The following is a 27,171-nucleotide window of genomic DNA, read 5'->3' as shown; positions in this document are numbered from 1 at the left end:
GTGGTGAGTGGAGTGCAGCACAAGTGGAGCGGTTGTTGCTTTCACCAACCAATCGTCCAAGTAGGGGAACACTTGTAGGTTGTGGGACCTGAGAAAGGCCGCTACCACAATCAGGCATTTGGTGAACACCCTGGGCGATGATGCGAGACCAAAGGGCAGCACCTTGTATTGATAGTGGTGATTCTGAACCTGGAATCGGAGGTAGCGACGTGAAGCCTGATGGATTGGAATGTGGGTGTAGGCCTCCTTGAGGTCCAGGGAACATAGCCAGTCGTGTTGAGAGAGAAGAGGATAAAGTGTGGCAAGGGAGAGCATTCTGAACTTCTCCTTGACCAAACACTTGTTGAGGTTCCTGAGGTCGAGTATAGGACGAAGATCTCCCGTTTTCTTGGGTACCAGGAAGTAGCGGGAGTAAAAACCCTGACCTCTTTGGTCTTGCGGAACTTCTTCGATGGCATTGAGGAGGAGAAGGGATTGGACCTCCCGAAGGAGGAGAGGAATTTGGGAGGAGTGAGAAGCAGACTCTACGGGAGGATGATCCATGGGTAGAGTGTGGAACCTTAGTGAGTATCCGTGACGGATGATGTTGAGAACCCACAGGTCTGACGTGATGGCCTCCCAGCGGTGGAGGAAGATGGTGAGGCGGCCTCCGATAGGCTGAGGAAGAGGCATGGAAGGTTGGAGACTGGCTATGCCCTGGAGAAAGGAGTCAAAAGGGCTGAGGGTTTTTAGTCGAAGGGAGAGGCTTGGTCGCCTGGTGGGACTGAGAACGAGCCTGAGTGTGCTGTTGTTGTTGGTGGCGAGGCCGGCGGGATTGTTGCTGAGGAGGATTCAGCGGCCTGGCAGAGAATCGACGTTGATAAGAGGACTGAGGTCTGTATGGTCGTGCAGGTGGAGTCTTCTTTTTAGGCTTAATGAGGGTGTCCCATCTGGTCTCATGAGCCGAAAGTTTTTGTGTTGTGGTATCAAGAGATTCCCCAAAAAGTTCATCACCAAGGCAGGGCGCGTTGGCGAGACGGTCCTGGTGGTTCACATCAAGGTCAGACACCCTCAGCCAGGCTAGGCGTCGCATGGCTACAGCTAGTGCGGAGGCTCGTGAAGTAAGCTCGAAGGAGTCGTAAATCGAGCGCACCATAAATTTTCTGAGCTGAAGGAGGCTGGAAATCTGCTGTTGGAAAAGTGGGAGTTTACGCTCGGGTACATACTTTTCCAAAGCAGAAAGTTGTTGGACCAGATGTTTCATATAAAATGAAAAATGAAACGAGTAATTGTTGGCTCTGTTAGCCAGCATGGCATTCTGGTACAGGCGCTTTCCAAATTTGTCCATAGTTTTTCCCTCTCTGCCAGGAGGAGTGGAGGCATACACACTGGATCCCTGAGATTTTTTTAGAGTGGACTCTACGAGGAGGCTCTCATGGGGCAATTGGGTTTTATCAAATCCCGGGATCGGGATGACCCGGTATAAACTGTCCAGTTTTTTAGGGGCACCTGGAACAGTCAGCGGGGTTTCCAAATTTTTATAAAATGTTTCCCGTAGGATATCATGTACGGGGAGTTTAAGAAATTCCTTGGGAGGTTGGTCGAAGTCCAAGGCTTCTAAAAATGCCTGGGACTTCTTGGAGTCGGACTCAAGTGGGATGGAGAGAGCCGCAGACATCTCCCGAAGGAATTTCGTGAAGGAGGATTGCTCGGGCTTGGAAGTGGTTTCAGCCATAGAGGGTTCCTCATCGGTAGAAGAGGCATCCTCTTCGGTACCGAGTGGGGATTGCTCCCACAGGTCTGGGTCCTTGACAGCCGGCTCAGTATGGCGTGTTTTAGAAAGGGACTTGCCAGACCGCATAGATACGGTGCCGGGGGATGAAGACCGGCGTCGATCCCTGTCCCTGGAGGAATGGTGCCGATCCCGGTCCCGAGATGACCGGCGTCGATCTGGGGCCTGGGTCGGGTCCTCTGCCGAGCAAGTCTGAAGTACAGGCTGAGCAGATAAGACCGGCATGGATGTATTCAGCGGTACCGAAGGGGTGGATACCGGTGGGGCGGTACCAGGCTCGGTCTGGACTGGTACCGGAAGGAGCGGTGCCAGTATGGTTGGAAGGAGCTGTTGGAGTTGCTTCTGTAGCTGCTCCTGAAGTTTGTTCTGGAGGATGGCCGAGATCCGGTCCTCCAATGGGGGCACCGGTACCGCTTTAGATTTCTTCGGTACCATAGGTGCTGCTCGACGCTCCGGCGATGAGGAGGCCGATGACGAGGCACTCACCGTGATCGGAGCGGAGCGTTTACGGGATCGGCGGGACGTCGGGAGAACCGGTGTCACCGCTGTAACAGGAGGTCGCTCAAGGGAAGTGGAAGGCTTCTTAGCCGGCTTACCTGGCGCTATCGACCCCGAAGGGGGATCAGGCGGTGTCGATGTGGTTGGTGCCGATTTAGGCGGTGCCGTCGACGTCGGGGCCTGCTCCATGGTAGAACCGGTACCGAAAAGAATATTTTGCTGTATTTGCCGGTTCTTAAGTGTGCGTTTCTTGAGAGTTGCACAGCGGGTGCAGGTGTCAGCCCGATGCTCTGGACCCAAACACTGAAGGCACCAATTGTGTGGGTCAGTCAGAGAGATCGGGCGTGCACACCGCTGGCACTTCTTGAAGCCCGGTTGAGGGGGCATGAAGGGAAACACGGCCTCCGCGAAATCAAACCCGGAGGCTTGTATGATTACAACAGGCCCCGCCGGGGCCGGCTGCAAAAAAGCAAAGAAAAGACACGAGTTTTTTTTTTTTTTTTTTTAAAGGAAGTTAAAGTCAAAGGACAAAATATAGAACAAAAAAGGGATCAAAAAATCGCGAGCGGGAAGGCAAAATAGAGTTTTCAACGGCCGTTGAAAGCACATGCGTCTTCTTCGCTCCGCGGAAACGAAGAAACTGGAGACCACGCACTCCTCCGTCGGGCGGGAAGGCACCAGCGCATGCGCGGTGCGGCCAACTAGAACTTTCTAGTTAAAAAGGTCCGTACCGGGGCTCCGTCGGTGACGTCACCCATACGTTAAGAATATGCTGCCTGCTTGTCCTGGGATAAAACCAAGGCTCCCCCCCCCAAGAGGACTGGATTCTGATGTCCTCTCAGGTTACAAAGAGCCCCTAACCCCCAAAACAACCCCTAACCCCCTTCTCCCCCAGATCAGACAGGCGGAATGGAATACAACTGCAGTCTGTTCAAGATACGACTACGAACCCGAGGAGACAAACTGTCCAAATAGGGTGACCAGATATGAACAAAGTCTCTGCTCCATTGACGAGGGGAAGAAGCCAGGTTGGCCTCCCAGCCTAGGTCATGCAATTTATTCCTCCAGTACCAGAAGGAGGGAGGAGTATCAGCCAACCAGAAATTCAGAATACACTTTTTCCCCAGAATATAACATTTGCTCAAAAACAATTTCTCAGCAGAGTATACACAGAAAACAGAGAAAAATGAGCGAACAACATGTGATATACAGAGACAGGAACAGAAACCCGTAGGAGACCCTGAAGAAAGGAAGCCAAGGCCCCCCAAAAGCTCTGAATACTCTCACAATCCCAAAGGCCATGAAAGTAAGAGTTTGTATTTACCTTTTAAATTCTTGTTAGTATTTTACTGTTTCCTAATGGCCACATGGATGGTAGTCTACCCCCATTGCTATACTTTTCCTTGTTGTACCTGCCTTTCTTTTCCTCCAGGACTCTTCCTGCTTGATTCTATGCCATCCTAACAAAAAGTGCCACCACTCCACCAGCTGACCTGCCCCATCATTTCAATATAATTTGTACCCTGGCATCGCATGCCATGGTTGTCTTTGTTCATTGTAACTCTACAATCTTATTATTTAAACTTTTTGCATTCTGCATTGGGTAGTCTCTTGCTTTCCTCATTTTGCTGGTAATCTACTGAAGATACTTCACGCTGAGCAATTTGCTCCAGAACTTTCCTGCTTGATTTAAAGGCTGATCTCATTCCCTCTTGGATTTTAGATTTAATGCCCGCCTTTTCAAAATAAGAGGTCAAGTTGAGTTACAATCGGGTTCATGAATTTTTAAATGCTAATGCTAGAAGGCTGTTTCCACCCTGGTAAAAATGGTACCAATTTTTTTTTCCAGAATAGACTTCCTCTTCCCCCAACTGTTAGAAGACCACAAATAACACAACCTATTTTCTAGCTTCTAACAAATCTAAAGCCTTCTTCATCTCAGCCCTTGCACTGAGACACTGCAGCTAAACCTGCTTCTAAGATACTGTGTGTAGAATAGGAAGCAATTCTGAGAATCCTACCCTGTAGGTTCTGGCTTTTTAATTTCCCATCTAAAAGCCTAAATTTGGCTTTCAGAGCTTCCCCTCCTGCATCTTCATTAGGGAAATCCTGAAACCCCCAACTGGGTTGCTGCCCATCCGTTCTATACACTGCTGGAAGAACCAGAAATACAAAATTGTAGTTCCAGATAATTTATTCAAGATTTTACCAAATACTCATCAGTTAGACAGCCAACTCAGCTATTGTTGAAAACTAATCATATGGGAAACTAAAAGCTTTGACCTTTTTTCTCAAGTCTAGGTAGGGTTCTTTTTCCCCCCCCTGTTTTCTCTCAACCCAGTCCTTGGGACACAACTAACCAGTCAGTTTTTCAGGTGCCAATAATGAATATGTATAAAACAAATTGCATACAATAGAGGTAATACATAAAAAGTTATCTCATTTATATTCACTACAGCTAACCTGAAAACCTGACTGGATGGGTTGAGAACCTCTGCTCTAAGGGAAACCTTGACACTTGGCTACTTCCTAGTGCTCTCAAATCTTATCCATGATAAGAGGTCTGTTACCTTCTTCACAGGTTAACAGATTAAGTACATTACTAAGTAATCTAAGCCACCAGCCACCCAGACATCTACATTCCTAACAACTGGATTGCTAATTACAGTGGCTATCCTAACCCTTCTTTCCCTGGTGAGACATCTTTTGTGTAAGAGGATTCAACACCATTTAGAAGGCATGTCTTACTTACAGGATCAATTTCTGCCACACAGTGTAATACTTTACTTCCAGGCCCCAATTCCAGGAGAGGGGGAGGCCCCTGAGCTGAGCATTCAACCCCCCCCCCCCCGAGTCATGGTGCTCCCTGCAGCTTCTCTGGAAAAATGACACCATTCCTTATGCTGGAACCTTCAGGACCCACAGTGCCAGCCAGCAAGACAGAAACTCTAGACAGCACTACACTGCCACAGCTATAGATGTGACTCTCCCCCAGCCCTTGAAGAGGCAGAATCGGGTGTCCTGGGTCTGGTACAACAAGCATGCCAAACTATATGCCCTGTCAGGGGAGAAATAGCAGCAGACTCCAATGCTTTTTTTTTCCCAGAGCCCCAGGCATAGGTAGCATAAGGGACTTAACCTGGTGAGTGGCCCCATGGCCCCAACTCATGCCAGCACACAGAGTAAAGGCCCCTAGGTCAAGACTTTAGACTGCTGAGGAGGAATAACCTATTTCAACCAGAGGTCTTGGCCATGGCTCAGATCCTGTGAGGGCATCCCTCAATGAGATTGCAACTACAGAGCCAAGGGTTCTGGGAGTCTGGCTCAAAAGTTAAGAATTTCCCCAACTATGGAATGAACTTCCCCTAATTTTGAGGTGTCCCAGTTCCTTCCAACTCTTCCGTAAATTTCTAAAAACTTTTTTATTCGCTAAACATTTTGAAAACTAACTCTTGTATTTCAGTTTACTTTATTTTTTATTTATTTATTGTTAACCGCGTCGAGCTTCCTTTGGTTGAAGACCCGGTATATAAGGTTAAGTTTTAGTTTAGTTAGACACTGCATGGCTGCATCATCTGTTATATTGATTTGTCATTGGAACCTTTCAAATCTCTGCCTCCATGTGCTGATAGAGGGACATAACCCATCAGTCTGGATTGGTCTGACTATCAGGATGATAAGGAACATATACTAAAACAGTGTCTCAAACTTTCTAGAGCCAGGGCACACTAAAGGTAGTGGACATGGCTTGAGGCACCCAGAAGTGTGCGGACGTTGCCGTGATAACATCACGCATATGCATGACATCATCATGTTGATGTCCGTGCATGTGCAGAGGCCCTCCAGATGGGCCCCGAGACGCCAGTAGGGGGTGCCAGTAGGAAAGAGGGCCGGAGAGAAGGAGAGGCACTGGCACCAACTGATTGCCTACAGCAGTGTTTCTCAACTACTTCAAGCTAAGTACCCCCCTAAGTCTGACAAATATCAACTGAGTACCCCAACCACAGACTTCCCTAGGCCCACCCACGCTCTGCCCCAGATCCCATCCCCTTTACTAATTGTAATGCAATTTTTTCCATTCATCTTTCATATACACACAATATACACAGCAGATATAAATTCTCCAAACTGACAAATTTCAATCACTAGATTGAAAATAAAATCATTTTACCTACTGATGATCTTTTGCAGGCTGCTGTAATTAGCTTTAAAGGTGAGACTGGGAGGCCAGAGGGGAAGCCGGAGGACGCTAGAGAGATGGGGAAACATGCAGGCCTTCGGCAAATCGGGCAGCGTTGGCACTGTACCACATAGGGAAGTCAGCTGGCAGGTGCCTCTCTTCCTCCTCAGTGTGCCGCAGCACACTTGAAATCTCAGGAGGCACAGAGTTTGAGATATACTGCACTAAAGGATAAGCATGAGTAGGATCCCTGTTATCTTTCCCATATGGATCACTGTGGAGTTCTGTGAAGTGTGCTTGCATAAACAACTCTGAAACCCAGAAATAAAGATCAGCAAACAAGCTAAAGCCGAGATCTATGGCAGAGTTTTGAAATTTCTTTTCCCTTCATCAGGTCGATATAGTCCTCATACAGTTCTTCTAACCAGATAAAGAATGAAACACATGATGGTACATACACAAGATCTTGTATGCTAACTCCCCTCCTCCTCTGGCTATCCTGGTGCTACCTTATGCCCCAGAGAGAGCATGGAGGTCAACTTGACTGTAATTTGAAGATGCCCATAGTGGCCCAGGTACCTAATACATTTACACATGTGGAGGCATTTTTGTTTGTGGCATCATCCTTGTGGAATGCTCTCCTGAAGGAGCTGCAGCAAGTGGAGGGCTCTTTGAAGTATTTTAAGCAAAAATTGAAGGCTTAATACTTTGCTGCAACTTTTGGGTCAATTCCAGGGGGGAATATGTCAGAGATTTGCTTATGCTGGGTATGTGCTACTGTGTTCTCATTTATGTTTTTAGATGGGAGGAGGGGGGGGGGGAGTAAGCTTTTGTATGAATGAGAGCTTTCCCGCTTATTAATTGGAGTTCTTTTCCCATCCTTACTTTGATATTGTATTGTAAACTGCTTTGTTCTCTTGTAGTTTGAGTGGTACAGCAAATCTAATAAATCATACTCCACAAATGGTTCAATAAAGAGTCCTTGACATAAAACGGTTCACTTTTAAATATATTCAAAATATTTAATACAGCATTAATATAAAACCTTAGGGCTACAGTATAAAAGTTACAGAGAGGGGAACCTGGTCTCCTGGTTTGAAGCCTGCATTAGAAACAATGAAATGATGCAGAATAAAACCAGGTCAGTTCCAGAAACAAAGAAATGTTTCTCTGACCAGAACATTTTTAAATTCTCACATTCTCCAGACAACTCCTCTGCTGAATAAAAGGGATGTTGAGAGAAGGGAAAGGCCTCTAGAGAAGTCGGGGAGAGTCATATAACAGCCGACAGGGCTCTGGAAGAGACCGAGGTGAGGACATGGAACAGGGCTTCAGGAAAGAGGAGGGTCATGTTAAGGCAAGGGTCCTGGGGGGAGGGGGCAACACAAATTACATATGGGGCAAATACCTTTATTCAAGTAGCAACAAAAACATGACTGGGACAGCAATGGCTAATGCACCATTAACTAGCCTCTTCTGAAGGAAAGAAACATGCAGAGTTTGTTAAGGGTAACTTGAATAAGATTTGCACTATTTGCAATTATTGTTTCCTCTTTGATTTAGGATTTTTCACAAAGTGTCTTCTGCGCCACTGAAAAATATCTAAACGACTGTTAAAGACTAATAACTGAAGCTAGCAAGTAGCTTTTACAGTGCTGCCCGACTCTTCTAGCATGGACAAGATTGGCACTGTTCTAATGTAGGATTATCAGTACTGTACACTGCACAGTCCCTGACCTCAGTTGCTTACTTCTTGCATCTCCACTACATCCTACCTCCCAAGCGTCCCTTCACATCTCTGTTCTAAGGAAACTCAGCTGAAGAAATGGAAACCACCTGGCTGGGACTGCAGAACACATGGCTCCAAAGGAGGTCTATTTTATATCATCAATGCCACAAAGGGGGGATTTGCATCCTTTTATGGTGTGACATCCCTCAGTCCCTCTCTCCACAATGCAACCAGACAGACCCAAATGATAAGGCCCAATAACTTGTCTGCTTGCAGAACCCTCTTCCTTCATATCTGCAGAATGCGCTCTGTACTGCATGGATGACATCAGCACATCCAAAGTTCACATTTGTGCGCTATTGATGGCCAAGTCTTTCTTAGCAGCCGGTAAAAGGAATGAAGGCCAAAAATGACCATGTAAACTTTTCCTCCTAGCATGATCATTTCCTTGTGTTTGTTTAGTCCTAAAAACCCATTTAAAGACATAATCATCACAGACCATAGTCATTTGGTGCAAAAATCATACTGTTTCTGCTATACAGCACACTGAAGCACGCTAGGGTTTATAGAGCAACTGAAATCAGTCCACACTATTAAATATTTTTTCTGGATCTAAGGCCATTTTGCAGGAATCCAGAGCTGAACAGAGCTAACATGTCTAGCATTTCACCTGCTTTTCTGCAGTATAAGTGTGACATCCACACACACTGCTGCACAGTGCTGTAGGCCGGGACAAGTAGATATGACATATCCCTAGCAGCACAATGACAAGGAGTGAGGAGGAAAAGCCCAAGTTGGGCAGGGTAGCAGCTCCTATACAGCTGGCATAGTTATACAGAGAATTAAGGCACTTTGCTGAATGCTCTTTACCATGAATGAGGGCGACTGGACTATCCCAAAATGGCAGTGGGGTTCCTTCACATATCCCAGTGCCTACGTTGCTTCTTGACTTTTCTCTCTTATGTAGCCATAACAAATTGTGAACTTGTTGTATCTGCTTTGCATATCAGAAAAATTTCTCACAATTCCCAGAAGTGATATTAGAATGGTTTGTAAGATCTAAGAATGCCATGAATTTTATCCATGGACTGCAGTAAACAAGGAAGACTTCAGGAAATAGCAGAGGCCTTAGCTAAGCCAAGTGCCGCTACTGGTAAAATCTGTGCTCAAGGAATTCTGTCATGGCTTATTGTTCCTACACAGTAGCCAGTTTCAGAGGCAAACATTACCACCCTAAACTAGTGGCATCACTCCTGCCCAATCACTGCATTCCTTTCAGACATGCTGTTATATGATTAGTACACCGGAATCAAGTTACATAAGAGTACAACCTCTCTATATAGGATCTGAGATGCCAAGGCTGAGTTTAAAAGAAAATTACAGGTACTTTTATCAAATAGCTGAATCCAGGCATCACAAGTAACAGATAGGAAACCGAGCTAAGGTAGGGTGCCAAGATGGCTACAGAGACAGCAAATAGTTATTTTTCAATTCTATATTCCAAAACTTGTTTTCTATATAAAACATTTTCTTTCAGAGGCATCCCATGCTGCAGTTAAGAATACAAAAAAAAAAAAAAAAAAAAAGGAAAGATTATTTGATGCTAGGAAAACAAAATCAAAATGTCTACAGTTGGGCTGTGAAAAGAAATTTTTTTCAGCATTAGTAAAAATTTAAGTGATCGGGGGAAGATAAACATTATATAGAATAACATTTGTTATACAGTTGCAATGTGTTGAATGACATGTGCATGGACCAGGTTTGTATACAGAACTAAAAATCATGTGACAAGATGATGTATGCAGGACTAAGAGATGCTGGAACTTCAGAGCTTGTGGAAGCCGAGGTAGCCCTGGACAACAGCTGCATACACCAAAACTGAGGGAGCCACTGCACATCCTATTTGAGGCTAAAGAGGTGGCAAGGCAACTCAGTTGAGAGAGACAATGAAGACACGTCCTTTCTCCTTGGAAACAGCAACCAATACAATGCAAAAGCCAAGTAGGAAATTAGTAGAGGTGTGTAATATTTCACAGTCTCCAAACAGAAACTTTCCCCTTTAGCAAATATTCTGTTCCAAGTTCCATTTTTTTTTTTCCTTAGTTCTTTGAAAGGTGGTTGAAAACTTGCATGAGCTTCTGGAACTAAAGAAAGTCACTATTGTTCAGCACAGTCTAAAGCTTCATGCTAATGGCGACTCCTAAGACTCCTCAGTGCCTCCAGGTGCTTGCAGATAAGAGACAGCAGTGGCTTCTGGAGGAGCAGACAGCAGGGTCTGAGGCTGCAGTAGGTGAATGCTGTCGATATTATAGTGAAGCTGGAAATAGTGTTAGCTGAGGTTTTGACCAACAACCTTTGCTGGATCCACCTCATCAATCCTTCAGGTTTCAAAGTATTTGTAAATGGCTGTGACATAATGCATGAGGCTCTGCCAGTCAGGCCTTTCTGTTCGCACCATCTCATTTATATCCTGTGAAAGAGAAAACCAGAGAGAAAGCATTTTGTGGTGAAACCATCAGTTACCCAGCTGAACTGATTAACTTTCAGAGAGAAGAGTGCAGGAGTCTAGTGAAGATATCTAACCAAATTTGCCCAGTCTTCCTAACACCTCTGCCTAGAACCCTTAAATTATGGAAGTAGTGACTTCTGTAAGAGGTACTCATTTCTATAAGAAACCCTAAAAACCTGCTGAGAGATGGTGTCCAGTCTCAGGTCAGCAGGAAGATGTAGCTCATGGGTTACAGAAATGAAAGATTCATTCTGGCATCTGGACCCTGGTTATCTTGTACAGCTCAGCGCCTGGGAATTGGAAACAGCTGCTGGCTACAGAATGAGAATGCCCAGACCCCCCACCCCCATCCCAGTCCCTTCCCATTGTGAGGGAACAATGGCTGGGTAGAAACCTGATAAGCATCAGGGGAAATGCTATATTTAAGCTACATGATATTGTGTGCTGCTGGCTTTTGCTGATGATCTACTTAAGGGCTGCTGTAGTCTCCACTCTTCTTTCTGACTTCTTGCCATTCCCAGGCCATTTGCTTTCATTAGTAAAACTGTGAGAAAGAAGGAGCCATGCCAACACTCCTATCCCATTCTGATCTCATGTGCAATGTTCTTTAAATTAGTCCCCTTATTTTCTTACTCCCGTTATTCTTATCTTATTTATCTATACGTTCCTTCTTTGTTTACACCCTATGCTGTCTATTAAACTCATATTGTGTTGACATTGTAATGTAACATAATATGTCATATTTTAAATTATTTGAATACTTTTACTCCTGCAATTGTCTATTGCTTATGTTTGACTTATTCTTGCTAATAAATCCTAATAGTCCATCTCATTAGGCACAGTTCCTCTTCAATGCAGTACAGCTTTCAAAATTCTGAAGCAATATTTACAGATTTGTATATGAGATTTACACTTTAATAAGCAAAGAAAATGACAGCAGATAAAGATTATCTGGCCTATCCAATAGTAATTTTAAAAAATGATTTAAAATGTCATTTACATACTGATATTTCTTGTGTGTCCAATTTAGAGATCTTAGTGATCGAAACTCAAAAGGGATCTTGTGGACAGAGAGGGATAGTCATGGAGGAAAGAAGGGGATCACACAAGGATAAAGAGTACATTCTGGCCCAGAAGAATGAGGAATAATCTCCCATCCCTTCACTCAAACCCCAGAGACTTCTCTCCTTGCTTGCCATCACCATTCTCAAACCACAGCACCATCTTCATCTTTGCCACTCACATCCCATAGTACAGCTTCAGTCTTTTAGCCCCTGGAACATCTGCCTGAAATCCCCTCTCCATTTCCTTTCTCCCCACTGCTTTGAATTTCATCTCTCTTCCTGCACTCTTTCTTTAACTCCCTAATTAATTTCCCCCCCTCCACGCAACCCACCCCCCCATCAGCGATCCCCTCACTCATACCTCATGCTCACCTCCAATCTTCTCCATCTTTTTGAGGCATTCTCTCCCAGTGCCCCTCATCCTCGACATTTCCTCACTTTCTCTCCTTCCACCCTCCCACCCTATAATCTTCTCACTCTCCTCTCCAGACACCCTAACATTTCCATCTGCACATTTCCGCAGTTATTTTCTTCTCTCACCCTACCTATACTGCTGACATTACTGCCATGACCTCCTTTCTGATGGGACCAATGACCTTCCTCTAATGGTTCAGAGTAGAAACAGACAGAACCAAGCACTGGGCTGGGCTTTCCTTTCCTCCTCTCCTTAAGCACATGTACAAAGCACAATATTTGGGTGCTGAGTAGGAGACCATAACATAATCCTATGTGCTACACTGCCACTCTCCTCTACCCCTGTGTATATGAGAGCATTGTAGCAGGGGGTGTGGACTGCCTTTGCTGCACATTCCAATCACTACTGCATCTTCAGTGCAGTCCCCATTCTACTACAGCAATTCCACAGGGCAGTGGTGTACCAAGGGTGGGGCAATGAGAGTGGCCCACCCCAGGTACAAACCATAAGGGGGTGCTCCAGTTCTGCATCATTCCTTCCCCAATCTGCAGCTTGCAATCTTCGGTCACCAGCAATAGCAATCAGCAAAACAAGCTGCCTTCAACAGCCCAGAAGCTTTTCCTCTGCTGCAGCATCCTGCCTCTGCACTGGAGGGGGACAGTATTCAGATTAGAACTAGAGACCGACTGAAATTTAGGTCTCAGAATTGAAACCAACACAAAATCCGAATATGCTCTTTGCATTTTTATCCGAAACCAAAACTCTGCAGTGCAGTGTGTGTGCTTCCACCTACCCCAAACACAGGCAGACTTGACACCTTCCTCTTTCTCCTCTATTCCGTTCCCCCCACCCAAACAGGAGTGGGCTCGATTCCACACACACACGGGTCTATCTTCGAGTTCTTGGCGGTCTAGTGGCTAGTTAAGGTAGGAGCATTCCCTTGTCGCTCTTGCCCATGCTAGTTCCAATCTCAAAATGGCTGCTGTATAATAGGGAAAGGTTATTGAAAGATCTATGTTTTTATTGATTAGTCACTGGGTGGGTGGGGAAAAAATGGTTGTTCATGTATATTTGTACAATGAAAGTGCTTTTATTGACTTATTATGTGGATACATATTGGTGTTTCGCACTTTTGATGTTTGGATAATCAATAAAGAATTAAAAAAAAAAAAAATGGCTGCTGTGACTTTGAGTGGTAGTCTCATGAGACTACCACTGGAGTTTGTGGTAGCCATTTTGGTGCAGCAACACTTAACTTATCTTTAACAGTGCCTCTTTACATCTATCTTCAATAAAATCTGCCAAACATCACCATGAACAGCAGCACATCATCTCCTATCATCTGTATTGCAATAAACATTCTCGACATCATGCAGTTTATTCACAAGACTTGATGCACTTAAGCGCCTATCTGGCTGCTCAGGGGAAGGGGTTAATTTGGTCTAATATTGAGGAGAAAGTGTCAGAAGGCCATGTGGCAACACTGTTGAAAAGTAATGTCTAGTGCTTCTGTGGTACTATGCCTCTGTCACAGCTGTGAAGGGGTCCCTGGTTCACCTTCTTGACTGAGCCCTTCTACAATGCAGAATCTTAGGTATAGGGAAAAAAAAGCTAAAAATCCCTTAAATATCCTGTCCCATGGGGAAGCTGATGTGGACCTTGATTTCTAGATCGTCACTTCTTACCACTTCAATGAAATTTTCTTTTTAAAGATGTATGCTGGCTCATACTTTCTGCTTTTAGTTCTTAGGTCCAACTGAGAAATTTTACCCTTTCTATTCACTAGGTTTTAAAGCTTTTTGTGTTCTCAGTTATCCTGATTTAACTGCATCTTTTGAGCTTTTTCAGGTTTTATTTATGCTGGTGCTATTTTATGATATTCAGATTTTATGTAGGTCTCATTTGGATTTACTTAACAGCATCAGCATATTTAACGCTAATCTGTTTACTATTTTCATTTTGATAAGATATTGTTGTGTTTTTAGCTCAGAAGTTTAATTTTGTTTCTACTGTCAAACTTTTCATTTTTGACTTGTTTTGAATATTTTAAAATTTTGCAGAATTTTATATTAGAAAGAGGGTCTAGAAGTCTAAATGCATTTAATATGACAATAATCCTGCCACTCGAAGACATAAAAGAACGTCCCAGCCAGTTTCCTTTCCATCTGGCAATACCGGATGAAGAGAAAGAGCACGCTCTCATTGCTTGCACTGCTAACAAGCTCATTACTCAGTAGTATGAGACAAAGAAGTTATACACTGCTTCCCCTGCAGGGCACAACACAGGTAGCTGACTTACAATCTAGTGTTCAGTTAGATGTTACTCTCTACTGGTTTCACCACCAGACTGCCAACTCCATGGTGGATGCTGGCAGGAATAACCATACACAGAGCGACTAGAGCAATGCCCTTGTTTAAGCAACTGTCAGGAGGCATTACTTTATAAAGCCACCAGATTCTTTAAGAGCCTCTCATTGACAGCATAGTTTTCTCACTTACCAAACTGCATTTGATACCAACGCTTTCAGCTGCCTGGAAGGCTAAGGTGAAATTTCTTCTCTGTCAATAAACAAAACTATATATTTAGATTTCTCTCATATAAGGGATTTCAGCAGAGAAAAAAAAGTGATTTACTAACAGCATGTGCTAATGCCATTAATGCACATTATCAAAATGTCCAATGCATAAGATGGGCCTTGCTATAGCTATATAACATGCATTAATGGCATTGTTGTGAACTACCTACTACCTCCTAAATGAGGTTCAAGTAACAAATATGGCTCTGGAGTTTTTTCTTTTGCAATAATGAATCAATGGATTATACTGGTATTTTTTCTACAGTGCATCACGTGGAACACACAGGGCCTGATTTCTGGAAGTGATGCATTACTTTCTAATGTCTACAGGCCCCTAGTATTCCAAATACACAAGAGAGAGTAATAACAGGATGGTGTAACACAAAAACTGCTCATGTAGTGACAAAAGCATGAACAATTCTAGGTAGTGAAATTTACTTATTGAGCATAGATTACTGAAAGCACATGTGCTCAAAGGAGAAATTAGGTCCTTACCTGATAATTTTTTCTCTTTTAGTCCCTCCAGTCCGGCACAGAAATGGATGGGTTTACGCTCCTCTGCCAGCAGGTGGAGATTGAGACACTAACTTTTGGCAGCAGTACAAGTGGGCTGTGCAATCCCTCTTACAATCAGTCTTTATGAATCGCCAAGCAGAAATCAACTAGGCTGAGTCCAGAATATACGACTTCACACACGCATGGAAAAAATAAGCCTAGCCCAATCGGACCAGGAAAACACTGTTGGATACCGATTAGAACAAGAACTTTCCCCAAAACGCCCCACAGTTCACCAGCTAAACCAACCAAACCAAATGCTGCTGCTTTTGTAACTCCCCCAACAACCAACACCCGCAGAAAAAAACCTTACTCTTCGAGAAAAACACAACAAGGTGAGGTTCTGTGCCGGACTGGAGGACTAAAAGAAAAAAAATTAGCAGGTAAGGACCTAATTTCTCCTTCTTTATCGCCTCTCTAGACCGGCACAGAAACAGATGGGACATGCTAAAGCAGTACCCATCATGGGTAGGACCCCCGAAGGGCTGCCACTAGAATGCGCTCACTGAACACCGCGTCTCGACGCGCCTGAATATCCACACAGTAGTGGCGAACAAAGGAATGGAGAGAAGACCAAACCGCAGCTTTACATATCTCCACTGGAGGTACAAGAGAAGACTCTGCCCAAGAAGCAGCCTTACCCCGAGTGGAATGAGCTTTCAGAAATTCCGGAACAGGCTTCTTTTGAAGAAGGTACGCCGAAGTGATAGTCTCCTTGATCCAACGTGCAATGGTAGCCTTGGAAGCACTGTTCCTCTTACGAGGACCCACTAAGAGGACAAAAAGATGATCTGATTTACGGAACTGCAGAGTCTTCTGAACATAAGAGTGAAGGACCCCATGGACATCCAATTTGCGCAATCGTATCTGCTCCAAAGAGCCCTCTTGACTACCCAAGACCAGGAGGACCACGGACTGGTTGACATGAAAATACAAAAAATACAAAATACAAAAAAATTAAATAAAATTAAAAAAAAAAAAAAAAAAAATATATATATATATATTTTCACAACCCAAAGGCTCACCAACCTCTCACCATGAAGCCACCCTCGTGGCCCTTTCTCCTCCTACTTTGCTTGTCCCTCAACACCACCCTCTGTGTAATACCCCCTTCTCCCGATCTTCTCAATTCCGCGAATACCAATGGCCTCAAAATCCCCACGATGATTCGCACCAGACCACATCCTCCCAAACCCCCCTCCCCCCCGGTAGAATCAACCATGCTTCTTTAAAGTTTGTTTCCCCTGCCAATCTCCCCAACCTTGCCTCTGACTCGCTCAACCCAGTCCCAACACTTTATTGCAATGCAAGATCCGCTTGCAACAAGATTCAAATTCTGAAGGACCTACTTGAAAATTCTGACCCTGGTTTCCTATGCATCACGGAATCATGGATTAGAAAAGATGACCTATTTACACAAAATGAACTCTGCTCCCATGGCTACCAAGGTCTCTTTTCACCTAGATCTAACTGTAAAGGAGGTGGCCTGGCAATCCTCTACAAATCCTTTTTCGATGTTCAGCTCCTCGAAAGGGGCTGCCACACCTCACTAGAATACATGCTTGCTTCCGTCAACGATGAACTTCATCCTCACCCACTGGGCATCCTGCTCCTATACTGCCCTCCTACCCCTTAGAACAACTCCTCCGAACTCGTCCTTGAGACTATAACAAACGCCTTCCTCAAGTTCCAAAGGATATTGATCATCGGAGACATCAATCTCCACCTAGACGACATCACCAGCAAGGATACGATTGAACTCATTAGCTTCCTCACCTCCCTTGGCCTCCCCCCCTGCACCATCCCCAACCCACGAAAAGGGGCACACTCTAGACCTCATTAGCTTCCTCGACCTTACAGCTCATAAGACGTCAGTTGATGACACTTGCTGGGAACATGTCCCCTGGTCTGACCACTTCCTAGGGACCTTCTGTCTCCCCATCTTTATGTTGCACCTTGGGGCTTCACCCCGCACTTCCAACCCCATTACCTTCCGCAAAAAAATCACAAGCGACCTGTTCTGGTCTAAATTTCTCAATCTATTCTCCTCTGCCCCTAAGCTTGCAGATTCAGGTACCAATTGGCATAACTGGGTCGCTCTCTCCGAATCCACCTATCTTTCCCTCGCCCCTCTTTCCACTAAATCCATCTCCTACCCCCGCAAGGCCCCTTGGTACCTCCCTTATCACAGAGAGCTAAAACAGAAATGTCGAGCTCTGGAGCGCATATGGAAAAAATCAAAATGTCCCATAGACAGACAGTCCTGGAGAGTCAATATCAAGCTGTACAATACAGCGCTAAAAAAAGCAAGAAAGAACTTCTATGGTGACAAAATCTCCAGGTCCAACAATCAGAGCAGTACACTATTCAACATCTGGCGCTCCCTAACCTCTAAAAGAGACCCCACCGTGCTCCCCTCCTCTCCCACAGCCGATGTTCTAGCAAAATTCTTCAACGATAAGGTTTCTTCCTTGAGATGCTCCCTCCTTCAGTCTCCTACAACTCCCTAGTGCCCACCGATCCCACTCCCACCCTAATGGTCTCCAACCCCAGCTTGAATCAATCGGCAGGATCTATTGTAAGCCACCGCCTACACCATCATAGGCATACACATGTGTGGTGCAACAACACAAAAATGCTTTGAGTGCATTTTAAATATAAATATATAAGATGTCTCTCTAGTGAATCTCATCCAAAAAATCATTAAGTTACTAAATGTCTCCTCGACGTTCACAATTAATGGTACTTAGCTCAAGAATGGCGTTCAAATTTCATCCAAACTTCATCCAGTTCATTCAATATATTTAATCCTTGATTCTTTCATCCTCAGTTTAAATTGTGGCAGATGAAGTTTAATGTAGAGAAATGTAAAGTCTTGCACGTAGGAAACAGAAACCCAAGGTACAGCTACAAGATGGGAGGGCTGTTACTGAGTGAGAGTACCCAAGAAAGGGACTTGGATGTAATAGTGGACAAGACCATGAAGCTGTCAGCACAGTGCGCAGCGGCCGCTAAGAAAGCAAATAAAATGCTAGGTATAATCAAGAAGGGTATTACAACCAGAACGAAAGAAGTTATCCTGCCGTTGTATCGAGCGATGGTGCACCCGCATCTGGAGTACTGCGTCCAATATTGGTCGCCGTACCTAAAGAAGGATATGGCGATACTCGAGAGGGTTCAGAAGAGAGTATCATATTTGATAAAAGGTATGGAAAACCTTTCATACGCTGAAAGATTGGAGAAACTGGGGCTCTTTTCCCTGGAAAAGCGGAGACTTAGAGGGGATATGATAGAGACTTACAAAATCATGAAGGGCATAGAGAAAGTGGAGAGGGACAGATTCTTCAAGCTTTCGAAAACTACAAGAATGAGAGGGCATTCAGAAAAAATTAAAAGGGGACAGATTCAGAACCAATTTTAGGAAGTTCATCTTCACCCAACGGGTGGTGGACACCTGGAATGCGCTTCCAGATGGCGTGATAGGACAGGGTACGGTATTGGAGTTCAAGAAGGGATTGGCCAATTTTCTGAAGGAAAAGGGGATAGAAGGGTATAGATAGAGGGTTACTATACAGGTCCTGGACCTGGTGGGCCGCCGCGTGAGCGGACTGCTGGGCATGATGGACCCCTGGTCTGACCCAGCAGAGGCACTGCTTATGTTCTTATGTTTTATATTTTATTTCTTCTCACAGCTAACCAGCTGTATCAAGAAAAAAGCAGACCCCACAGGCACTCTAAATTGTAGTGTGTGCCAGTATCAGTGGCCAGGTGTACAGCTGAGGCTCCTCTAGATTCAGAAAAAACTGGAGAGGGACTCGACCCTTCTGAGTGTGACACCCCTGAGGTTTGTAGGACCCCCGAGAGGGTCCTCCAGGCTCAGTCCAGACAGACAAAGGGACAAGAAAGATTCACTAACCACATCCAACAGAACTCAGCACAGACTGCACAAACAGACCACACCACCCGCTGGAGACTGAGAAAAGACTGATTGTAAGAGGGACTATGATGGCAGATAAAAGACTGTATGGCCCATCCAGTCTCTACTTTTTCTTATCTACTGTAATACCACCTGACCTTACACTTTCTCCTTGCTTACTCACAGCTAAGGATTATCTGTGTTTGCCTTAAGATTTCTTTTGTCATCACCATCCTCACTGAGTGGTTATTTAGTGCATTCTTTGGGAGGCCATTCTATATATCCACTAACCTTTCTTTGAAAGCTCATTTCTTCACAATTCTTTTAAGCTGATCCACTCCAGACTTACACCATAACCCCTTATAAAACTATGGAAATCTTCTTCTGCTCCTAATGTGACTTATTTGAATGAGACCACTGTGGGAGCAAGAGCTCTTGCCACCTCTCTGATGCTATTCTGTACCCCACTCCCACAACTGAAATCTTTGTGATGGAAGATCTTGCCCTCCTTCCTTCCCAGTCCAATGTCTGCTGTCCAGAGTTTGTGTTTAGAGGGGCAGAGCATGATATTTACTTTTCTTATGCCACAACACAGTAAATGCCAAGGGAATCCTCCCTTGTCAGTTAATGCACCCCCCTGCCCCACCACCAAAGTAAGATCATCTTTAATGCCACCTCCCAATCATGGAGCTCCAGCAACCACTGCTGTACCTTGTCCTGGCTGTTCAGTTCCTGGTATGGGATGTGCGCAGGAAGGTAGGTGTGCAGAAGCGCACAGAAGGCAAGACCATCATTCCAACTGCTGCTGAAGTTTGTGATGTCAATATTCTAAAGAAATAAAACCAAAACCCTGTTAGATACAGAGAGAGAGGTGAGGATAGGATTTGCTAACATGTCCTGATACAAATATTAAAGTAAGGGAGCAGGTTTTCAGATTTCCCAAAACAGAACGAAAGATAGAGGAAAGAACCAGGAACTGCATTAGTGGTGTCATTAGAGTGGCATGGCAAATGGGGCCTGGGAGACAAGATTTTCAATATAGTGACCCTAAGTTGGTGACTATTTAGATTATTGAGAAACACTGTGGTTGGAAATGAGAGGGGAGAGGTGCAAAGTATGATCTAAGTAGGAGTCTAGCATGCTCAGCTACCCAGCACAATGGAAGAATCTGACAAAAACAGTCTTGGATAAGGAGTGATGTCCTACAAATGGTCATGCTCTGTGCCTAACAGCTGTGATACTGGAATAAGGAACAAGAGGGCAGTTTAAATGGACCATTTGGTCTTTATCTGCTCTCATCTACTATGTTTTTTACATGTAGAAAGTCTTTGTAAAATGTATTTGTATGTTTATGTTCTGCCGATTACCACAGCAGATTACAACCACATACACAAAAATATCTACCACATAATTTTGTGTGTGTGTGCTGGTTTTATGTTTTACTGCGATATCCTTCATGTATTACTTTGGCAACATATGTGACATTGTCATGACAAAATTATCTGAAGCCAAGCACTGCATGCCACAGCTCTTACCCCCCTTACTCCCTCATTGTCATACCCAGGTCTCCCAGCTACTTTCACCAGTTTCTATTCCTATTAACCAAGTACACCCATCCTAGTTTGTTTTATCCCTATCGCACTTCTTCAGCCCTCTACTATCCCTTCCCAGGACTTTCAAATCAACCTACCTTACTCTGAAATAACTGGCACCTCTACTCTTCTCCGAAGACTGCTCTGTGAACCTTTCATCCTCAGCAAACGCCTCACACTCTCATCCATTTAACTCCTAGCTCTACTCACCCCTTCAGTCCCTTAAGGATTCCTGTTCAGAGCACATGCAGGAAGCTAAATGCCTGTGTATGTCAAAAGGGGAACCATCAAATCATCAGCAACAAACACAAAACAAGAGAAACCAGATTACAAGTAGAAAGGAAGGAAGGAATTCTGAAAATCAACTTTTCTCTCCCTAAGTCCCAGAAAAGCAAGGGTGCTGGGGTCAGGCTACAGGAGCAGCAGAGGCCTCTGATACTCTGAGAAGAAATGGTGCATTTATCAGCCTCAACAAGTAGTCTTAGCTATCTGAGCTTAAACTGATGGAATGTTCTTCCACTTAAGCTTTGGGGAGAGGGAAGCTTCCCATCTTTTTACACACCACCTTCCAATACCCAATCATGGATACTAAAATATGATGTCCTCACCTATCCAATCATGGATACTAATAAAAAAAGTGATGCCCTTACATCCTACATCCATACTAGACACACAACCTTCCCATCTATCAAACTCCTCTAGTAACTAAAAAAATAAAAATAAAAGTGCTCATCCAGCTCCCACTGTTCCTTCTATGTCTAACCTCTACCAAGAGAATATTAATTGCTTCAAAACTGTAGCACTAATATAATTAAGTGTGGGTATGTTGGTCCCCTCTCTTTCACTGGAAGTGCCAACCTTTTCCCACCTTTCAGCTATTTCCCTCCCTAGACAAACTGAGCCACCTTTTAATTCAGATTTATATTTAAAAAATACTGCTGTGATATATATATATATATATATATTTATTTATTTTTAAAATTTCTATACTGTTTTTTCCCAAAATGGTTTACAAGGAATTACATACATAAAATGTTAAAAATCTATACAAAATAAGAAAATAAAACAGACATGGTCCGTCTTACATAAAATCAATTGCTCAGAAAAATGTATCAACAAATAGTTGAGTCTTCAACATTTTCCTAAATGAATTCCTCTCTCCACATTTTCAAATCTGGCCAACAAGGCCATTTCATAGCTTGACTCCTGCACATGTGAAAGTCATGGCATTCTTATCTACATGTTTAGGGTTAGCCTTTGTTTTCAACAATGTGGCACCTTCGCAATGCAGGGATCTTTGTGGTTGATAACGAGACATCATATTCTTAAAAATTTCGGGCATTGTACCATATAGGAATTGATGGCATAATATAATTGCTTTATATTGAATTCGAAATGCAACTGGCAACCAATGCAGTTGTCGAAGATATGGAGGAGTAATATGCTCATATCGATGTTCCAGTTATCAATCTGGCTGCGGCATTCTGGACCACCTGCAATGCCCTACATCTGGTCTTGGTTATTCTGAGGTACAGGACATTGCAGTAATCCAGCCGTGACAAGACCATTGCTTGTACAACAGTACGGAAGTCAGATGATGATAGCATTGGTTTCACACGGTATAGTAAGTGTATCTGTGCAGAACATATTTGCACTGTTTTTACAACATGACAATTCATAGTAAGCCCTGGGTACAGTAGAAACATAGAAATAGACGGCAGATAAGGGCCACGGCCCATCTAGTCTGCCCACCCCAAAGACCCTCCCCTACCTATCTCTTTGAATAGATCCCACATGTCTATCCCATTTAGCCTTAAAATCAGGCACGCTGCTGGAAGACTATTCCAGCGATCAACCACCCTTTCAGTAAAAAATAATTTCCTGGTGTCCCCGTGCAGTTTCCCGCCCCTGATTTTCCACGGATGCCCCCTTGTTGCCGCTGGACCCTTGAAAAAGAAGATATCTTCTTCCACCTCGATGCGGCCCGTGAGATACTTGAATGTCTCAATCATGTCACCCCTCTCTCTGCGTTCCTCGAGTGAGTATAGCTTTAATTTATCCAGCCGTTCCTCGTACGGGAGATCCTTGAGTCCCGAGACCATCCTGTGGCCATTCTTTGGACCGACTCAAGTCTCTGCACATCTTTGCGGTAATGCAGCCTCCAGAACTGCACACAGTACTCCAGGTGGGGTCTCACCATGGATCTATACAATGGCATAATGACATCAGGCTTACGGCTGACAAAACTTCTGCGAATACAACCTATGATTTGCCTTGCCTTGGATGAAGCTTGCTCCACTTGATTGGCAGTCTTCATGTTCTCACTGATGATCACCCCTAAGTCTCGTTCTGCTTCAGTTTTTGTTAGGATCTCACCATTAAGGGTATAAGTCTTGCATGGATTTTGGCTGCCCAGGTGCATGACTTTGCATTTTTTGGCATTGAAGTTGAGTTGCCAGGACCTAGACCAGTGCTCCAGTAGTAGTAGATCGTGCATCATGTTGTCGGGCATTGAATCTATGTCCGTTGTGCTTTTGCCCACTACATTGCCCAGTTTGGCGTCATTGGCGAATAAGGAGAAATTAGGTTCTTACCTGCTAATTTACTTTCTTTTAGCTTCTCCAGACCAGTAGAGGTTAACTTTACGAATGGGTATATATCTAATCATGACCAGCAGGTGGAGACTGAAAACAAAACTTTGGGACAGTATATCCTAGCCCCTCCTCTCTATTTCCCTCAGTCTGCCGAATAGCCAAGCAGAACCAAGAACTGGAAAACAACAGAGAGAAAAAACAATACTCCGAAAGGAGTAACAAATAACATACCCAAAATGCTGTTGGAAAATGCAGAGGAGAAATTCCCGAAGGAAGAATGTCCCCACAGCTCGCCAGCTAAGCCAGCCGAGCCACAGCCGCTGTTCTTCAATTCTCCCCGGCCCTAGAAAAATACTAGAACCCGCAGCAAAAACCAAAAACTGCCCGCGCAACAGCCCCAACAACAACAACAACAGACAGGGTGGGGACCTCTACTGGTCTGGAGAAGCTAAAAGAAAGTAAATTAGCAGGTAAGAACCTAATTTCTCCTTCTTTAGCACTCTCCAGACCAGTAGAGGTTAACTTTACGAATGGGACGTACCAAAGCAGTCCCTCTCACGGGCGGGACCCCCGAAGGGCCGATACCAATACACGCTCACCGAACACCGCGTCCCGACGCGCCTGCACATCAACCCGATAATGACGAACAAAGGAATGCAAGGAAGACCAAACCGCAGCCTTACAAATATCCACTGGAGGCACGAGCGACGACTCAGCCCAAGAAGCCGCCTGACCCCGAGTGGAATGAGCCTTGAGAAACTCCGGAACAGGCTGCTGTTTCAGAAGATAAGCGGAAGCAATCGTCTCCTTGATCCAGCGCGCAATAGTAGCCTTAGAAGCGCCAGCTCCCCGACGAGGACCCGCCAGGAGGACAAAGAGATGATCGGACTTCCGGAATTCCTGGGTCCGCTGCACATAAGAGCGAAGGACCCGACCGACATCCAACTTGCGCAGCTGCCGTTGCTCAGAAGAGCCCTCCCGACCACCCAAGACCGGGAGAACCACCGATTGATTGACATGAAAAGGAGAAACAACCTTCGGCAGAAAGGAAGGAACAGGCCGCAAGACGACCCGCTCCCTAGAAAACTCCAAGAAGGGAGCCCTACAAGAGAAACCCTGCAGCTCAGAAACACGCCTAGCAGAAGTAATGGCCACCAAAAAGACCGCCTTCAAAGTAAGGTCCTTCAAAGAACAGACGTCCAAGGGCTCGAAAGGCGGACGCACCAAAACAGAGAGAACCAGATTAAGATCCCAAGAGGGAACCGAGGGCCGTAGGGGAGGCCTAAGCAACTTGGCCGCCCGCAAAAACCGAATCACATCAGGAAGAGCCGATAAACGCTGACCTGACACCAACCCTCGAAAAGCCGACAGGGCCGCAAGATGAACCCGGAGAGAAGACCAAGCCAGGCCTCTATCCAGGCCATCCTGCAAGAACTCTAGAATGTTAGGCAGAGAAGCGCGAAAAGAGGTCACTCCCCGCGCCCGACACCATTCCTCAAAGAGACGCCAAACCCGCACATAAGCCCGAGAGGTAGAAAGCCTCCGGGACCCCAACAGTGTAGAGATCACCTTGTCTGAATATCCCTTCTTGCTAAGGCGACCCCTTTCAAGAGCCACGCCGTAAGACAGAAGGGAGACGGGTCGAACATGGGAATGGGACCCTGCATCAGAAGGTCGTCCGAGAGAGGCAGAGGAAGAGGATCCGCTACCAGGTGCCTCACCAGATCCGCATACCACGGACGGCGAGGCCAATCCGGCGCCACCAGCACCACCAAACCCGGATGGTGAACAATGCGAAGAAGCACTCTGCCCACCAGCGGCCAAGGAGGGAACACATACAACAGCCCCTCCGTTGGCCACTGCTGGACCAGAGCATCCAGACCCTCGGCCAGACCGTCCCTGCGACGACTGAAGAAGCGGGGCACTTTGGCGTTGCCACCCGTGGCCATCAGGTCCATCAGGGGCTGCCCCCAAGCCTGCACTATCAACTGAAACGCCTCGGCGCCGAGACACCACTCTCCTGGATCTAGGAAGTGACGACTGAGGAAGTCTGCCTGAACATTTTCTACTCCGGCTATATGAGAGGCCGAGAGGTCCAGCAGATGGGATTCCGCCCAAACCATGAGCAGAGCCGCCTCCTGCGCCACCTGAGTGCTCTTGGTGCCCCCCTGACGATTGACATAAGCCACCGCCGTGGCATTGTCCGACAGCACTCTGACCGACTTGCCCATCAACAGGGAGTGGAAAGCCAACAGCGCCAGACGGACCGCTCTGGTCTCCAACACGTTGATCGACCAGGCGGCCTCCTCTGCGGACCAGGTGCCCTGAGCCGAGTGACCCAAACACTGAGCCCCCCAACCCAAGAGACTCGCATCCGTCAGGAGCACCGTCCACTGCGGGAGATCCAGACCCACCCCCTGAACAAGGTGAGGGGTCTGGAGCCACCAACGCAGACTGCAGCGCGCCAAGCCTCGCAGGGGAACCGGAACATCCATCCCGTGCCTCTGGGGAGACCACCTCCGGAGCAGAGCATACTGGAGAGGACGCATGTGGGCCCGCGCCCACCTCACCACGTCCAGGGACGCCGCCATCGACCCCAAGACCTGGAGGAAATCTCGCGCCCGAGGACACCGGGACGCCAAAAGCAGGCGAATCTGAGATTGCAATTTGCTCACCCGGCCCTCTGGGAGGAAGACCTTCCCCAAGGAGGTGTCGAACAGCACCCCTAGGTACTCCAGACGCTGAGCCGGGACCAACCGACTCTTGGAAAGGTTGACCACCCAGCCCAGCGACCGGAGAAACTCCACCACCCGAGCAGTAACCCGGGAGCTTTCCTGCAACGACTTTGCCCGAATTAACCAGTCGTCCAGGTAGGGGTGTACCAGGATGCCCTCCGACCGCAAGGCTGCCGCGACGACCACCATCACCTTGGTGAACGTCCGAGGAGCCGTGGCCAGCCCAAAGGGAAGCGCACAGAACTGAAAGTGCCGACCCAAGATCGCAAAGCGCAGGAAACGCTGATGAGAGGCCCGAATGGGAACATGCAAGTAGGCCTCCGTCAGATCGAGAGAAGTGAGAAACTCCCCCGGCTGAACCGCCAGAATGACCGACCGCAGAGTTTCCATACGGAAAGAGGGAATCTTGAGAGCCCTGTTGACCCCTTTTAAATCGAGGATGGGCCGAAAGGTCCCCTCCTTTTTGGGCACCACAAAGTAAATGGAGTACCTGCCCGTGCCCCACTCCGGAGGGGGCACCGGAACAACTGCCCTGAGATCTAGCAAGCGCTGAAGGGTCTGGCGAAAAGCCTGCGTCTTCCCCGGAGTCTGACACGGAGAAGCGAGGAAAAAATCCGGCAGAGAGCGGGCGAACTCCAGGGCATAACCGTCCCGCACCACCTCCAGGACCCACCGATCGGACGTGATCTCGGCCCATTTGGGGAAAAATTCGCGCAGCTGAGCCCCCACCGGAACCAAAGGGGGCGCCGGCAAGGCGTCATTGTGCAGGACGGGAAGCGGGGGAACCGGCGGAGGGATTCCCTGCCCCCCGACGGGCCCCCCGAAAGGGCTGCATGCGCTGGAAGAACCGACCCCGGGAAAATCCCGGAGACTGGAAAGAAGCAGCCCCACGCCCAGGGCGATACTTGCGAAAATCCCGCAAACGCCCCCTGGCCGCACCCCCCCGAGACGCCGGGCGGGCACGGTCCTCCGGCAGACGGGGAACTTTCGAGTCCGACAGAGTCTGAATCAACTTATCCAAGTCCTCTCCAAACAAA

At 46.2% G+C, this 27,171-nt stretch overlaps 1 protein-coding gene across 10 annotated transcripts in view; it reads right to left on the bottom strand.

Annotated features, from left to right (window-relative positions):
- Positions 1-7,445: 7,445 nt before the first annotated feature.
- Positions 7,446-27,171, bottom strand: part of SPECC1L (sperm antigen with calponin homology and coiled-coil domains 1 like) — a 170,460-nt gene continuing 150,734 nt past the window's right edge. For 9 of the 10 annotated variants that reach the window (XM_033954779.1, XM_033954783.1, XM_033954782.1 and 6 more), the window contains 3 exons: positions 19,925-20,041; positions 14,666-14,725; positions 7,446-10,648 (listed from right to left, as the gene is read on the bottom strand). In XM_033954779.1, coding sequence (XP_033810670.1) covers positions 10,559-10,648; positions 14,666-14,725; positions 19,925-20,041 — 267 coding nt within the window. In that variant the 3' untranslated portion in view covers positions 7,446-10,558. The remainder of the gene's footprint in view (positions 10,649-14,665; positions 14,726-19,924; positions 20,042-27,171) is intronic. The other variant, XM_033954788.1, reaches the window with a different exon arrangement.

This window comes from Geotrypetes seraphini, chromosome 8 (genome assembly GCF_902459505.1).
Source record: "Geotrypetes seraphini chromosome 8, aGeoSer1.1, whole genome shotgun sequence".
In the NCBI taxonomy this organism is placed as follows: Eukaryota; Metazoa; Chordata; class Amphibia; order Gymnophiona; family Dermophiidae; genus Geotrypetes; species Geotrypetes seraphini.
This window is presented reverse-complemented; position numbering and strand designations above follow the sequence as displayed.